The sequence below is a fragment of the Pantherophis guttatus genome, chromosome 6 (genome assembly GCF_059756535.1).
Source record: "Pantherophis guttatus breed Tessera chromosome 6, ASM5975653v1, whole genome shotgun sequence".
Taxonomy (NCBI): Eukaryota; Metazoa; Chordata; class Lepidosauria; order Squamata; family Colubridae; genus Pantherophis; species Pantherophis guttatus.
In genome coordinates, this window is record NC_142068.1 from 17,855,739 (window position 1) to 17,873,114 (window position 17,376).

The following is a 17,376-nucleotide window of genomic DNA, read 5'->3' on the forward strand; positions in this document are numbered from 1 at the left end:
CACAACATACTAAATGCATTTAGCTTGTTTGTGGTTCTGCATTTTGTGTAGAGGTCACAGAATAAACAAGAGGAGTCCAGATAAAACTGTCTCAGTTTAAGGCCACTATTTCCGTTCTCCTTGCCCACAACAAGCTCAACCTTACAAGATAGTGGGGCTGACATGGATCTTTTCGATAACTTTTGCTCTGAAGTATGGGACTGAACCAGGCATTTATGGCAAGGTTAAATGTTGTAGAATCCTCCCCATTTCACTCAATTCAGTGCTACCTTCATATGAGATCCTGTCAGGTGCAAAAAGTTAGGTAGCAGAATCAAAAGTACTACGAGTTTATATCAGGGGTGGGTTTCACTTACCTTTACTACCAGTTCACAATGGGAATGTGCGTGCTTGCTTTGCGTGCGCACACTTCTGCGCATGCACAGATCACCCATGATGATGTTGTGGTGGGTGGATGGATGGAGCCTCCCACCGGTTTTACTACCAGTTCTATAGAACTGGACCGGACCGGGAGCAACCCACCACTGGTTCATATCATGCTACCTATACACAAGATTGTGAACCACTAATGATCAAGGCGAATTGGTCGCAGATAAGACTCAATGGACTTCAAAGGGGCCTGAATTTAGGTCTCTTATGGGGATGTAGAGACTCTAAACTGATGATGTGTTTGATCCTGCCCTGATGCTCAGCCTGGTTGTCCCTTACAGATTCCCTGTCTGGTTTTGGTTGACTGTGATTTAGCATCCTGGTAACACTGAAGTAAAGCAATACGTAGACTATTTTTGCTATTTTATCTATTAAGTTAATTGGAAATGTTCCCTTTCCCTTTGTATTTTACTTTTCAGATGGAATTCCTTGGTGTAAGTCAACTGTCATTCATCCATGATCTGGGACCTAAAGGCATGTAAGTCTTGGCCTCTTTATGAATATGTTTAGTGAAAACATTTCGGTTTTCTGTTTTCAGCTTCTGGTTTACAGAACATTTTGAGTAGAACATATACTGTGTTTCCCCAAAAATAAGAACCTGTTTTATATTTTTTTGAACCCTGAAATAAGCGCTTGGCCTTATTGCCATGCGCTCAAAAGCCCAATTGGGCTTACTATCAAGAGATGTCTTATTTTGGTTTGTTTACTTAATTTCTCACATTTATATAGCTACCCATCTCACAACAAAGTGATTATAGGCATCTTACAACAGAAATAATCATAAAATCCAAATATAAAATAACTACAATTTTAAAAAAAACAGTCAGCAATATTATTGCTGTTATAAGACAATGAAGAGAATTGATGTTAAAAACAATGTGGCCATTTCATTAACTCGCCATTGCACTGAGATCAAGGATAGGGGGGGCAAATCTCACCTCAGAGGGGCAGACAATATTCCACAGGGTAGGTGCCACTGCAAAAAAAGGCCCATCTTCATTTGTAGACAGGAGGACCCATAGCATACCTGTTTTGCCAGACCTGACAAGACTAGATATAATCAGGTGGAGACAGTCCCTCAGATAAACTGCCATGAAGGGCTTTAAAAGTCAAGCCCAGCATTTTGAATTGGATCTGGAAGCAAACTGGCAGCCAGCGCTGTTCATAGGACAGGAGTGTTTCACACTCCTTTTTCAAAAAGCATCTGGACTTCCTTGTTTTTCCTTGAAGATATTTCAGTTCAGAACTGAAGAAATGTCTCGGATGAGAAACAAAATGTCCTCAAGGATAAATGAAGTCCAGTTGCCTTTGGGACAACCATGACTTGGATGACTGAGAATTTCCAGAGACATAGGACAGGAGTGTAACATGTGCCAATCTAGAGACACACATTGCTGCCAGTCCTACTGCATTAGGCACCAGCTGAAGCTTCTGTATACTCTTCAAGGGCAGCCCCATGTAGAGCACAATACAGTAGTCCATTCGGGAGGTGACCATGGCAAGAGTGACTGTGAGCAGAGCCTCCAGTCCAGGAACTGGTGCACAACACAAAGCACAAACACAAGGGCATTGAAGCTGTACGGATAACTACACACATGGACATTTGATGCAGATTTCCAATTTTTCAAAGCTTTGGTAGGGAGAGTCAGCTAAATATTCAAGTTACGGAAGGTTGTATGCAGAAAAATACATGGGTGACAGCACTTAATCAATGTGACTAATCTTGAAAAAGCTAAGCAGGGCTGCCTGTGGATAATACAGTATGGGAGAACACTGGGAAATCTAATAACTAGGATAGCTGGAAGAAGGTATTGATAAACTATAGCCATGCTGTTGCAAGAAAACGGCATGGAGGAGTCCATGTAATCACCAGAAGCCGAGCTCAACCCGAGGGATATTTTATGCAGGAAAAGATTTGCAGGATGAAAAGCTGTGAATTTTTCAGCCACCTCCTGCTTCTATTTCTGTAGCAACTAGAGTTAGTAAGTGACAACTTGTTGTGAAAGATTTCCCCCTTCTAATTCCTGCAAACTACAACATTGCCTAAAGCGATGGCGAACCATGACAAATGTGTCACAGGTGACATGCCAATGCCACTTTGATGACGCTCCAGACCTCTGGACCGAAAACAATGCTAAACCATTTATATAACCTGATTAAGAAAAAGGCATGAATGTGTGCATGAAATTACCACAACTTGTGAATTCCATAGAGTCAAAGGCAGGATTCTAACTGGATATTCTTTTTTTTTTAAATGGAATTCCTAATGGTAAGAATTCAGCATTATCCAGAAAATTACCCAGCTCTCCTTTGCTGGATTTATTCAAGCAGAGACAGGGTAACTTTCTGTCCAGGAACATTGGATTTCTGTCCTGAACAGAGGATTGGAGTTGATGACCTAAACATCTGCCTCTAGCATTACAGTTCTGTAAATTTGAGACAAAGACAACTTTATAGTCAGTTATGAATGGACTTGATTGTACAAGCTGGCTCTACCATGCTTCACCACGTGGTTTTCTCGGTGTTCCTGCTGGCTTATTTCATATTTATTATGTTATTTGCATCTAGCTGGTAATCCAAGAAACAAACCTTAAAGAACCCATGCTTTGCTTTTAGTTTAAGGCCTTCATCTGTTTCTAAACAAAAAATAAACAAGCCACCCATTTAAGAAGTTCACTGAGAAATAGAACTAGGTTAGAGTATGATCTGGTGATTCACTGTCAACCAAGCATAAATTGTGGTTGCTTGAATGCATCCAATTCAAGATATTGGTCCTGCAGGGCTAAGGTCCAGGTTATTTTGACAACCTTCTCCTCCAGGTAGACTCTCCCCAACCAGTTGGTTTAGCCTGGGATGGGATATTGTGGGTATCCCACCTTCTGAGTTTAGAAGAGAAGAAGCTCCAAAAAACATCTTCTCAGTGACAGCCCAACCCTTTGGGACTAAATCCATATGAACCCTATATTTGGCATCTTCAAGATAGCAATGGAACAATTCAGGCAGGCCTTTGGACTTTGAAGACTCGTTCACAGGGAGCCAGTGAGTTTTATGTTAATTTTATGTTCAATTTTCACTCTGTCAAATTCGATTGATTTTCATGATGCTTTGATATTGGATTCAGCAAGGAAAGAGTGTATATATCGCAAATAAAATGGCAAGGAAAGAGTACATATATTGCAAATAAATAAATCTTGCAGACAAATTATAGAGATAGTTTCTGATATGAAAAAAGGAAATGCACCAGAGGTTCCTTTCTTCATGTTTGAAATTGGTTGGGAAAAAACCCCTGTAAGATTGGACTTTGTAATATCCAGTAGACCAATTTTTCTCAACTTTATCCATTTGAACATGTGATGCGACATCCGGAAAAATACGGCATACTTCACTTAATCCTCTAGGGGAAAGATTGAAGGCAAACGAGGTCCAGGCAGAACATCATGGCTTCAAAATCTAAGAGACTGGTTTGGACAGAACTCAGCAGTACTTTTTCGTGCGGCTGTTGATAAAAATAAAATCGCCAACATGATCGCCAACGTCCAATGACGGATATGGCACAACAAGAAGAAGTCCATTTGAAGATATATGAACTTCAATTTCCAGAATTTCCCAGCCAGCATGGCTGGCTGGGGAATTCTAAGGAGTTGAAGTCCACACATCTTCAGTAGAAAAAGTAGACAAAGTTGAGAAACACTGCAGTAGACAAAACTCCTGATTAGGTTTTTCTTCTCCTAAAGGCTTGCTAAATCATTACACCCTTTTTCTTGTCTTTGTCTTCAGAGAGGGTATGATTATGAAGAGGTCTGGAGGACACCGAATTCCTGGCTTAAACTGTTGTGGGCAAGGAAGGCTATGCTACCGATGGTCAAAAAGGTACTTTTGTGGAAATTCTGAATTTCCTTCTAAATGCTCCCCCACCCACCCACCCCCCAGAATTAAACTGAATGGTTTAGAAGCAAAGAAAGGTAGCTTTAAAAAAAACTGTGGGTGGTAGAAGTAATTTTTGCTCTCTTAACAGCTGTCTGGTATGTTTTAAGCAGAAGAAACATTTTGAAAAGACCTGAGTGATATTACTCTCATCTAAATCAGATGCAAAACTAGTGACAGATGGAGTGGTATATATTAAATTGGACCCCCTTTGCACTCAATTTCATGAATTATCTGGCAATAACTCATAGCTCACCTTTATTCGAGCTCCAGGAGCCCATTTTTAATACTTTTCTGCTTTGTTCCTTTTCCTTTCAAATTGGGAGCACATTTTTCACCTTCAAAAACAGTAGGGATTTATAGCACAACTGTGAATACAGTTTTTTTTTTTCTTTCTTCAGAATATACTGTTCAGATGGGTAGGACAAACACAGGTTTTAATCGAATTAAGAAATAATTGCAGTACAGATAATTGCTTTATTACAAGACTAAAGGTTGGTGTACCTCTGTGCTTTGTGCAAAATTTGGGATGGAGATTCACGAATGGAATCCCGGGGATTCGGGGTTTGACAGATGTGTTCAGGCAGAGCATGAGAGTCAGATGCGTTAAAAATGCCATGTTTAGTTGATAAATTCAAAACATTTTAATTTTAAAGACTGTGTCCTCAGTCCTTATTATTGATATTATAGAAAGCCAGTTTGATGTGATGGTTAAGGCACCAGGCTAAAATAGGGGGATCCTGAGTTCGAGTCCCATAAAGCCAGACGGGTGACCTTGGGCCAGTCACTCTTTCTCAGCCCTAGAAGGAAGAAGACAATGGCAAACCACTTCCAAAAATCTTGCCAAGAAAACTTCAGGGGGTAGTCCGGGCAGTTGCCATGAATCAATGCTCACTCGAAGGCACACACACACATATACACACTCAAACACACAAAATCATTACTACTATTCCTCTTTACACACTTGGTGAATAATCAATGCATACTTTTCTTCTTAAATGAACGTTTCATTGATTAGGAATTAAGGCACCCTAAAAAGCAATTTATTAAACGTATCTTTTCTTTTATGTACACAGAGAGCATATGCACCAAGACAAATTCTTTGTATCCAAGTCCAATCACACTTGGCTAATAAAAAATTCTATTCTATTCTATTGTATTCTATTCTATTCTATTCTATTCTATTCTATTCTATTCTATTCTATTCCAATTAAATTTAAAGTGAAGGTATACACTTACAAAATATGCAACAACCTTTCTTCAGACTTACCTTCAGGTAGGAATGGCATTCTATTTACTAACAATGGTTTCTCTAGTTCATTTTCTGTTGTTATTTTAAATGCAATAAAAAAAAAATGTAAGAAAAAACCCAATGGTTTCTTTTACTGGGAACAGCCTCTTGGTCAGAAATAATCACCGTGGCTCCAACTTCAAATAAGTCCTCCAAGGCAACCACCACTTTTTAATGTTCTGAAATGTCTACGGAGCCTAAGGAAGACCTAAAGGCTTCTCTGGAAATACAGAAAAGACGAGGCTACATTTTTACACTTTGGTTTACTGGCAGGTCCGTAAAAGAGATCTCTAGAAAGATTGTTGTTGTGGCCATCATGTGGCTAGTCCCTCACTTAGGATGCTCCTTGACCTGTATAGATACTTCCCTACTTGTGCTTTAGGTCTGATCTAATATTATACAATGAACAATTGAGGGAACTAAGTACTGTATTTTTTGGAGTATAAAACGCACCAAGATTTTGAAGAGGTAAACAAGGAAAAAAAAGGGGGGGGTTGCCTTCTCCGGCCCCCAGGAGCACTCTGCAGGCCTCTCAAATCCTCTGCGTGTCCCGTTTTTGCAAAAATGGAATGTGCAGAGGGTTTGGGAGGTCTGCAGAGTGCTCCTGGGGGCTGGGGAGGGAAAAAAATGCCCCCATTTCTTTCAAAAAATGGACTCATTTTCGCAAATGGGCCATTTTTGGCCTCCCAACCCCCCCTCCTCCCCACGTCACGTTTCCCCCCCCCTCAGCCCCCAGGAGCACTCTCCAGGCCTCCCAAGCCCTCTGCAGGCCCTATTTTCGTGAAAAACGGGCCCGTTTTTGTCCTCCCAAACCCCCCATGCATCATGGTTTTGCCCTCCCCAGGAGCACTCTGCAGGCCTCCCAAACCCTCTGCAGGCCCCATTTTTGCAAAAAAGGGCCTCTTTTTGGCAAAAATAGGGCACTCAGGGCAGGGTTTCAGGAGGCCAAAAATGGCTGTATTCAGTGTATAAGACGCACCAACATTTCCACCCTTTTTTTGAGGGTGGGGGAAGTGTGTCTTATACTCCAAAAAGTATGGTATGTCTAGTCTAACAAAAAAAATATAATGCCAGATTAAGAGTGATTTTTTTAAAAAATTTGATTTATATGCCGCCCTTCTCCGGAGACTTAGGGCAGCTTACAATGCATTAAGCAATAGCCTTCATACTTTTGTATATATTTTACAAAGTCAGCTTATTGCCCCCACAAACTGGGTCCTCAATTTACCTATTTTAGAAAGGATGGAAGGCTGAGTCAACCTTGAGCCTGGCAAGATTCAAACTTACTAATTGCAGACAGCTGGAGTTAAATTACAATGCATTAGTCTGCTGAGCTATCCAGGCTCCAGGATATGATAGAAGTCTTCCAGTATTTAGGGGCTATCAGCAAAGTGAAGGTCAATCTATTCTCCAAAGTACCTGAGGGCAGGACAAGAAGTAATGGGTGGAAAATCATGGAAGAGAATATCCCATCTAGAACCAAAGAGAAATTTCTTGACAGTAAGAAGAATTAATCAGTGGAACGACTTACCTCCAGCAGTTGTGGGTGCTCCATCATTCGAGGTTTTCAAGCGAGACTGGACATCCATTTTCTGAAATAGTATAGGGTCTCCAGTTTGAGCAAGGGGTTCAATCAGAAGCCCTTCAAGGTCCCTTCCAACCCTGTCAATTATGATTATTATAGGTAATATGCTTCTTGCTTTTCCCTGCCCCAATTGGACCTCTTCTTTGGCAGATATGTCTGTATTCTTGGCAGGCCTCTTCCTCGCAGAAGGAGATTTCGGCTAGCAGAAATGACTCACCTCATTCAACCCCCTCCATTTGGCAAATGTTTTCATTAGGAGTACATTCTTAATTCATGGAGATATTATGGAAGTTGTATCTTCTGCTTGCAAAATCCAACATTCGATAAAGCATCGAAATGGCTCCTGGCAGTTTGAAAATGTGTTGCTGCCCCTTTTGAACAAAAGCAAAAAGCTATATTACAAAGCATATCGTGGTTTAGATTTTGTAGATATTCCTTTTGCCAGATGAACACATTTGGGGAGGGGGGGGCATTGCAGATGTAGCATTGTTATTATTATTGTTATTTTCTGGAAACTACCACGAAAACACCTAAAATGCTAACACTGTTCTAAAGACTGAAGGACTATGGATTTAATTTTCAATACCTTGGATCTATACGTCTATTAGGAATTGATATTTATAGATACATTTTGATTTTGTTAGTTTAATGGATTTTGATTACAAGCATTCGGTGTTTAATAGACCGGTTGGACCTGTGCAGCCTTCATGCATAGGGAGTTTTTAAAAATTGTATTACAGCAGTGGTGGGTTTCAAATTTTTTTACCACCAGTTCTGTGGGTGTGGCTTGGTGGGCGTGGTGTGGCTTGGTGGGCGTGGCTTGGTGGGCATGGCAGGGGAAGGATACTGTAAAATCTCCATTCCCACCCAACTCCAGGGGAAGGATACTGAAAAATCTCCATTCCCACCCCACTCCAGGGGAAGGATACTGTAAAATCTCCATTCCCACCCCACTTCAGGGGAAGGATACTGAAAAATCTCCATTCCCACCCCACTCCAGGGGAAGGATACTGAAAAATCTCCATTCCCACCCCACTCCAGGGGAAGGATACTGAAAAATCTCCATTCCCACCCAACTCCAGGGGAAGGATACTGAAAAATCTCCATTCCCACCCCACTCCAGGGGAAGGATACTGTAAAATCTCCATTCCCACCCCACTTCAGGGGAAGGATACTGAAAAATCTCCATTCCCACCCCACTCCAGGGGAAGGATACTGAAAAATCTCCATTCCCACCCCACTCCAGGGGAAGGATACTGAAAAATCTCCATTCCCACCCCACTTCAGGGGAAGGATACTGAAAAATCTCCATTCCCACCCAACTCCAGGGAAAGGATACTGAAAAATCTCCATTCCCACCCCACTTCAGGGGAAGGATACCGTAAAATTTCCATTCCCACCAATTCCAGGGGAAGGTTACTGCAAAATCCCCATTTCCTCCCTATCAGCTGGGACTTGGGAGGCAGAGAATAGATGGGGGCCGGGCCAGTCAGAATTTTTACTACCGGTTCTCCCAACTACTCAAAATTTCCGCTACCGGTTCTCCAGTTCTGGAGTTCCGACAGCAGTACACACGCACAAATACACACCCATGGTCACATAACTACATTTCAGGCACTATGGCTCATTTTTATAATTGGTTGTGACCACAATTTATGATTATTATTTTTTTATGATTTCTGACCTTTTCACTGCATTCCAGCAAAAAAAAAAAAAAACGCCCCTAGGAATAAATGGATTTGCTTTACAATGTATGCTTTACAACCACTGCAACATAAAATCAGGTTTGTCACATAAGTGCCTCAATTTATAACCATCACAACTTACGACAGAAATTCTAGGGTCCGTTATGGTCATATGTTGAGGACTATCTGTATTGCTAATAGTATCAGTAGTGATGTTAACATTATTAGCATTCGCTACTACTGTTAATAATGTTACTATCACTACTGATACTATTATTACAAAATAATTACAATTATTACAAAAAAGAAGAAATATATCTTACAGTACACATATTAACGGCAGCGAGGTTGATATTCCCACAAAATTGGAAATGCAGAGAGAATCCACAAGAGGTAGAAATAATTAACAAAATATTGACCTGTGCAGAAACGGACAGGTTAACAATGGAGCTCAAAGATAAAGATAAATTGGAATTCTATGTAACCTGGAATACATTTTATAAATGGCTAGAGAAAAGGAGGAATGTAGGGATAGAGTATTAGAAACAGAGTGAAGAAAGGGGGAGAAAAATAAATAAAATTAAATTAAGAAATATTAGATAGGAATAAATTGGATTTGAATAGAGACGAAGGGATTATGTATGTAATTGAAGTGAGTTTGAATGTACAAAAAGTATATATGGAATATGCATGATATTATATTGTAATATACGCGAAAGAAAAAGTGTTAGAAAAGTATGTATCAGACAAGTCGCACCAAGTCTAATGTTTTTAAACTGTATACTTAATAAAATTTATTTTAAAAAAAACATTATTAGCATTCGCCTAGATTAAAGTAACTTTACACAGGGGTGGGCTTCAAAAATTTTAGCAAGGGGTTCTCTGCCCAGTTGCTGGGTGGGCGTGGCCTAGTCGGCCTCCTGCACCACGGCAGAGGGGGGAGGCGTTTTTGCCCTCCCTGGGCTTTGGAGGCTTTCCTCGAGCCTCCGGGAGGGCGAAAACGGCCTCCCCAGTCTCTGGAGGCCGGAAACGGTCCTGACCTTCCAGTAGGCCCATTTTTCACCTGCCCTGAGCCTCTGCACGCGCCCTGCACTTACCTGCATCCAAAATGGGCCACGTGGGGACTCCTGGGAAGAGAGGGGCGGGGTGGGCGGGGCCAGCCAGGAGTGGGATTTGGGGGCTCTCTGAACTGCACAGAATCTTAGCTAGAGGTTCTCCTGAACCGCTGTGAACCTCCAGCAACCCACCCCTGACTTTACAGTGTGTAAGATGCTGTCAGAGTTCTGGGTTTGTTTTGTTTTGTTTCTTCAAGTCCCCAAGAATTCAATACCACTTTATTCTTGGTCATGATTTTCTTCCTAAGCAAACCTCCTGGGAAATAAATCTCATTAGACTCAGAGTTTGCATTCTGTGAATGGGTGGCTATATGACCACAGCAATGCCTACATTTATCTGAGCATTTCTCTCTTTTTTTAGTACCACTCTACTTTAAGCCTTTTTCTTTTCATTCTCTCTTCCTTTCCTTCTTTGAAACATGTTTTGCCTTGTAGACTCACGAAAGATACAGTACAACCTTGGCAGCCAATTTGCTACCCAATGTTCCCGGACAATTGTTCTCCTTGGAGAGCCCTCGGGTGTCCTGAAACATTTACAAAAATCTCAATTCAATTAGCGGTGTGAAGACAATGCAGGTTTTGTCCTGGACTACATGGCACCATTCAATTACTGTCACCAGTAAGCAGGCTGGATGCCCTCAGTTGCTCATTTGCATTTTATGGAACATCAAGTCTCGGCCTCTCAAAAAAGAGAGACAAAAGACTGACTTCCCAGGACAGAAAATAACAGAATCTGCTGCATGCACAGTCAGCATTCAACCAGAATAGAGTTGGAAAGGACCTTAGAGGTCTTCTAGTCCAACCCCCTGTTAAAGCAGGAGACCCTATACCAGTGATGGCTAACCTTTTTGCCAGGAGCGAGGGGGGGAGGGGGGTTCGTGCGCATGCGTGCCCACACCCATAATTCTATGCGCCCTCCCTTGCATGTGTGCGCAACCCTCCCCCCCTCCCGCTCCTGGCACGGTAGGCCCGTTTTTCTCTCTCCCCAGGCTCCAGAGCCTTTCTAAGAGCCTGGGAAGGACGAAAATGAGCTCCACCCACCCACCCCCCACCCCGAGGCCCCCCCGGAGGCTGAAAACAGCCAGTTTCCCTACTTCCGGTGGGCCCAGAAGGCCTGAAAATCAGCTGGCCAGAGCTGAGCTCGCGTGCCCACCAATATGGCTACGCATGCCATAGGTTCGCCATCAAAGCCCTATACCATTTCAGACAAGTGACTGTCCAGTGTCTTAAAAACCTCTAATGATGGAGTACCCATAACTTCTGAAGGCAAGCTCTTCCACTAGTTAATTGTTCTCACTGTTAGGAAGTTTGTCCTTAGTTCCAGGTTGCTTCTCTCCTTGATTAGTTTCCATCCATTCTTTTTTGTCTTGCCTAAAGGTGCATTGGTAAATAATTGACCCCCTCCTCTTTGTGGCAAACCTCTCAAATACTGAATACTGCTATCATGTCACCCCAGTCCTTCTTTTCTCTAGACTAGCCAAACCCAAATCCTTCAACCATTCTTCATATGTTTTCATCTCCAGGCTTTTAATCATCTTAGTTGCTCTTCTTTGCACTTTTTACAAAGTCTCAACATCTTTTTTGTAATGTGGTGACCAAAACTGGATGCAGTATTTTAGGTGTGGCCTTAGTAAAGCTTTATAAAGTGGTACTAATAAATCTCTAAGAGCCAAGGTAGCGCAGTGATTAGAGTGCAGTACTGCAGCTACTTCAGCTGACTGTTAGTTCAGCAGGTCAACAGATAAAATCTCACCAGCTCAAGGTTGACTCAGCCTTCCATCCTTCCGAGGTGGGTAAAATGAGGACCCAGATTGTTGGGGGCAATATGCTAATGCTAATGCAATATGCTAATATGCAATATGCTATATGCTAACTTTGTAAACTTTGTAAACAGCTTAGAGAGGGCTGTAAAGCACTATGAAGCGGTATAGAAGTCTAAACAATCATCATCATCATCATCATCTCATGATTTTGATTCTGTGCCTCTATTTATACAACCAAAGATTGTATTGGCCTTGTTGGCTGCTGCCACACTGCTGCTCAAGTTTAAGGGATCATCCACTAGGACTCCAAGGTCCCACTCACAGTTACTATTCTTGAGCCAGGTTTCGCCGAATCTATACTTGTACCTTTGGTCCAAGTGTCCAATTGTTCTTCCAGCACCACTGCCCCATTAAAATTAAATAGCTTTTAAAGATGAAATGAATACTATCTCAAGGCTCACAAAAGTTGTATTTATTGCTGATTGGAAACCGTCTTACATATTTTTTTGTGTGAAACATGAATTTAACCATTCATAGTTTTAGACAGACTAGATTAAAGAAAGAAGAGAGTTATGTTGAAGCCACAGAATAAGAAAACCACTTTGTCCCGAAGGTGCTTTTTCAAGAGACAACTTGCTTTGTTTTTCCTTTCTTTGTTTCCTGAAGATGTTTTGCTTTTCATCCAAGAAGCTTCTTCAGTTCTGACAAAGAAAGTCAAGTTGTCTCTTGAAAAAGCACCGTTGGGACAGCCATGACCTGGATGACTGAGAAACTCCATAGACAAGAAACCACTTTGTATATTTTTTTCTTTTCTATTTTTTTCTTTTCTTGCACTTTTAGTTTTCTCCTTCCTTCCTTCCTTCCTTCCTTCCTTCCTTCCTTCCTTCCTTCCTTCCTTCCTTCCTTTCTTTTTTCTTTTTATATTGGCATTATTTTTTACTCTTAAAAAAATATAATAAAATATAAAATATATTTTATATAAATATAAACTTTATATAAACTTATATATATAAGTAAATATATTTACTTTTAATAAAATATACCCAAGAGGAACAATTTTCATAGAATTTCAGGGCGATCGCTTGCTGCACTGTGCAATTGTGTAATCACACCAAAGTCTCACACAATCGTATACAGGTACCACCTAGTTTACATTGAATAATATAAGCTCTGGGCAATTCCACAGACATGTTATCTAATATTCTTGGCTGTGATACAGAAATGAGTTGGAACAGGCTATTCTGCAGACAGAAAGGGAGACAGCAATAAGTGGGTAAATATTAGTGGTTGGCAGATGGATGCTTCTCCCTATGTAGCAAACAGACTGAGTTTTGACGCTTTGCTATTAATGATGGCATCACTACAGCAGTTCTAAATTGCATGAAAAATTGGCACATGAGGTGATTTGGAACAAATTATGACTCTGCAGCAACAAAGTGGAGAAATATATCAATTCTGGTTCCTTGTGTGAAGAGGAACAGTTTGGATGCTCCCATGACACATGTTCTGAATTCATAAGAGTTAAGAACTTCACGTAGGGAAAGCATGTGGCCAGAGTATGCGTATGCTTCTTTCCCCTCACTAATGTGTCATTTCCTGTATCCAGAACCCAAAACTGTCAAGCAATGTGTACCATCAAAGAGGAAAAGGCAAAACAAAAAAATAACAAGGTGTTACTAGTCCTTGTGAAGTAGTCTGGAGAAAGCCCTCCACCCCCAGCCATGATTTGAGATTAGCAAAGAGTTCTTCCTCCTCCTGGAGAAAACATGCACCCATTTTGAGAACTAGTTTTGTGAAACATTCACTTCGGTATTCCGACTATGTACGTGCATACCCTGATGGTAAAAATAGTTTGAATAGGAGACTTTCTCTTCCCCATTCGTCCCACAGCACTTAGGAAGTCTACACTGAAAACAGCAAAATCTGTTCAGTCTTCTTCTACCTCATTGGTCTCTCCCTCCCACCCCCTCCTCTGTGTGTGTGTGCATGTACATGCATGTGCGCTCTCTCCCTCTCCCCCCCCACACTCTCTCTCTCGTTGCTGCACAGCCTGTTGCTTAGCAATTCACCTTTTCAAAGCTAAACTTGCAGTCTCCTTTTTATAAACTTTAATGGAATTAAGTCGGTGTGTTTTTATAAACAACTTTTACAGTAACACCTGAGTTTTAAAGTGTTGAGTCTATAATGATGGGCGGAAGCATTTCCAAACAACGTGCTCCAGAAAGTGGAGGTCAGGAATCACTAGCCAAACAAACATCGAATACTGTTTTGTTGAATCAAATCCTAGACTGAATGGTGGTTTATGTTAACAGAGCACCATGGCGAATGTGACTTTTCTGAGTCATTTCCAGCATTAAGGCTCAGACGATCCAGTGAGTCACTGAAGAGCTTAGCAACTAATTATTGCCTTGGAAAATTTCAACCTGGCTTGCATGGATATGAAAAGTGTCAGGCTGGAATATTTCGCTCCACTTGGCTAGGGTGGAAATGTCATTTCTGAATTGCAAAATTGGAGCAATAGAGAAAAGACATAGAGTTCCTTCACAAAACTCACCAATGCAGAGCAGAAAGGAACAAACAAACTTTAGTCCAATTAAAAAGTCCAGGGGGCAGAAAAAACCACCCACATTAAATTGAGATAATGACAAAGTCTATAGAGCTACAGAAGTATACGGTGGAAACACCTAATTCTCAGTTATCTAATATGTATCTATATCAACCCATAGAGTGTGGCAATAGTATTATTATTTATTCCTTTTATTATTTTCTTTACTTCCCCCTTTTATTGGTATTATGGTTCATCACACAGTCAGCCAGATATTCAGACTGGATTTAACACTTTTGTCTACCTATGAACTCCTTTCCAAGGCCCTGAGATAGGCAGGTGCCTATTATGATTTGTGATACAGTCAGACTGAATTTAGCATTTTTGTTTACCTTTTGAGTTATTATTTTCTCCGTTGACTTGCAAATACACTGAATGCTTCTCTACCAGAGGCAAATTCCTTGTATCTTTAATCAGACTTGGCCACTAAAGTATTCAGTTCAGTTCAACATTCTGACTGCCACATTGTTTGGGGGTGGGGGAAAGGTGCTGCTAAACCAGGGGTGACCAACCTTGGCAACTTTAAGACTTGTGGACTTCAATTCCCAGAATTCCCCAGCCAACATGTTGAAATTGAAATCCACAAGTCTCCAAAGATGGACACCCGTATTTCAGATTTGGAAGATCAGTTCTGGTTTGCTTTAGAAAATGTAACAAAAAGCGGTCACATTTACAAAGGTACATCCTTGTAACTGGGAATTGGATTACCCTTAGTTGAGTAAGACCCTTAGTTCAGGGATAGAAGCTGTCTCTTTTGTAAGATTGCTATCTCTTAGCACAGTGGCCCCCAAAGATTTTTTTTTTTCCTGAAGAATGCATTCATAAAAATGTCATCTCAGGTCAGGCTTCCACATCATACTGCCAGCTCAGAGTGTTATGTTGGGGCTATCCAACTTCAGAATTCCTAGCCTGTTATTTTTCTTTGCATTTGACCCATATGGTTTCTTGTACACACCTAGTTCTTGTAGCAAAGTTAGTAACAGGGGATGCAGTGAAGAGTTTCGTGGTGGATGCTAATTAGCACGTAGAAGCAATGACCAGCCCAGGGTGACTCAGCTGACTCCCACACAAAAAGGAGAACTATAGACCATGGTGCTGAATTAACTCATTCCCTGGGTTTCTCCAAGAGCCAGTTTGGTGTAATGATTAAGGTATCGGGCTAGAAACTGGGAGACAGTGAGTTCTAGTCTCTACGTTAGACCCAAAGGCAGCTGGGTGACCTTGGGCCAGTCACGGTCTCTCAAGCCCTAGGAAAAAGGCAACAGCAAACCATTTCCAAAATCTTGCCAAGAAAACTGAGGGACTTGCCCAGGCAATTGCCAGGAGTCAACGGTAACTTGAAGGCAAACAAACAAAAAAAAAGACTATACAAGGAACCATAAATTAAAGAACTAGCTAAATAATACATTAAGCCACAATCGAACATCAAAATGAATGAACCAAAATTAATGGTTTCTATATGAATGCAACTAACCAAAATTAGTAGGTTCTGTGAATGCATCTTTTAAATATTTAATTAACATATATTTGAGAGTATATCCAGGCAATTAGAAGTTTGGGGAATTATGGTCTTAACGTGACATTACGCTGCACATACAACCAAGGCAACAATATCTTGGCTTACTATGTAGTTGCTAGATTTTTTTTTTTTTTTTTTTTTTGTTAAATGAAAATCAGTAACCTAAAAGTAAGTTGAACTCTTGTGAGAATCAAGTATATAAATATAAATAAAGTCTTAAGGGTCAGGTTAGACAAAGCTGGTTTAGATGATTCATTGGTTACTTAACAACTCTAAACTGGGAGGGTTTTAACCATACTTACCGCTGTTGTTACACCTCAGTGAACTGAGTCTGGAAATTGCCTACCTGCATTCTCTTCAGAAGAGGAATAACTATAATTATGTTTTAGCTTGTCTAAAATGGATTATGTTAAAAGTAAAGCAGTTCACAGAAAACGTGATACAGAAAAAAAGTACGCAGCAGGCAAATTGTGTTGCTTTAGGAACAGTCTGGGGAAAAAGTATTGTTGGGAATGTAGCAAACATGGATGAAATGCTTTAAATGTTAATATGATTAAGTTATAAACATAATCTACTGGGGGTTTTTTTCTACTTGTATTCCTTCCCCAGGTGGTTAGTGGTAAAAGAGTCTTTCTTATTGTATATGAAGCCAGACAGTGGAGCTATTTCTTTCGTCCTCCTGGTTGATAAAGAATTCAGCATAAAGATTGGCAAGAAGGAGACAGAAACTAAATATGGGTTACGGATTGATAATCTTTCCAGGTGAGAAGTTCATATAGTACCACATGATTATCTCCCTCTGCAATGTCGAGCATTCTGATTCAACGTGTTCCAAATTGCAAGTTTTCTGCTGGTTGCTTATGGCAAATGGTGATTGTGTACAGGTGAAGAAGAGATAAAGCCGAATGTTTGTTTCCTGTCCAGGTCACTGATTTTGAAGTGCAACAGCTACAGACATGCTCTCTGGTGGTGCCAAGGAATAGAAGAATTCATTCAGAAAAATGGCAAGAACTTCCTCAAACATCACAGATTTGGTTCCTACGCAGCCATCCAGGAGAACACATTAGTCAAGTGGTAAGAGAAGACCTTCCATTGTTTAATAGCTGCTGATGGCATATGCCTGTAGGTATCTGTAGCAGTCAACTTTAGCCGCTGTTAAGAGGTGTGGAGTTCAACTTCCAGAATTCCAGTCAGCATTGTGGCTTGGGATTTCTAATGTCCACACTTGTTAAAGTTGTCAAGGTTGAGTCTAGTCTGTAGCAAGACAGTCTGTAGAAAAACAACATGTGTCATGGAGGGCATCGCACTAATGATGCAATTATGTATTTGCATCATGGTATCTGTTCCAAATGCGTTAGTCACATTGTTTGCAGGTTGATGTTATGATGCACAAGTCATACTTTATGATAAATGATAGATGGAGAGAGAGAGAGAGATGAGAGACAGACAGACACATACAG

At 40.8% G+C, this 17,376-nt stretch overlaps 1 protein-coding gene across 2 annotated transcripts in view; it reads left to right on the top strand.

Annotated features, from left to right (window-relative positions):
- The window catches only part of PLD1 (phospholipase D1), a 173,385-nt gene that overhangs the window by 104,296 nt on the left and 51,713 nt on the right, over positions 1-17,376 (top strand). For both annotated transcript variants that reach the window (XM_034438982.3, XM_034438981.3), the window contains exons 7-10: positions 849-907; positions 4,207-4,299; positions 16,526-16,678; positions 16,841-16,990. In XM_034438982.3, the coding sequence (XP_034294873.2) occupies positions 849-907; positions 4,207-4,299; positions 16,526-16,678; positions 16,841-16,990 (455 nt within the window). The remainder of the gene's footprint in view (positions 1-848; positions 908-4,206; positions 4,300-16,525; positions 16,679-16,840; positions 16,991-17,376) is intronic.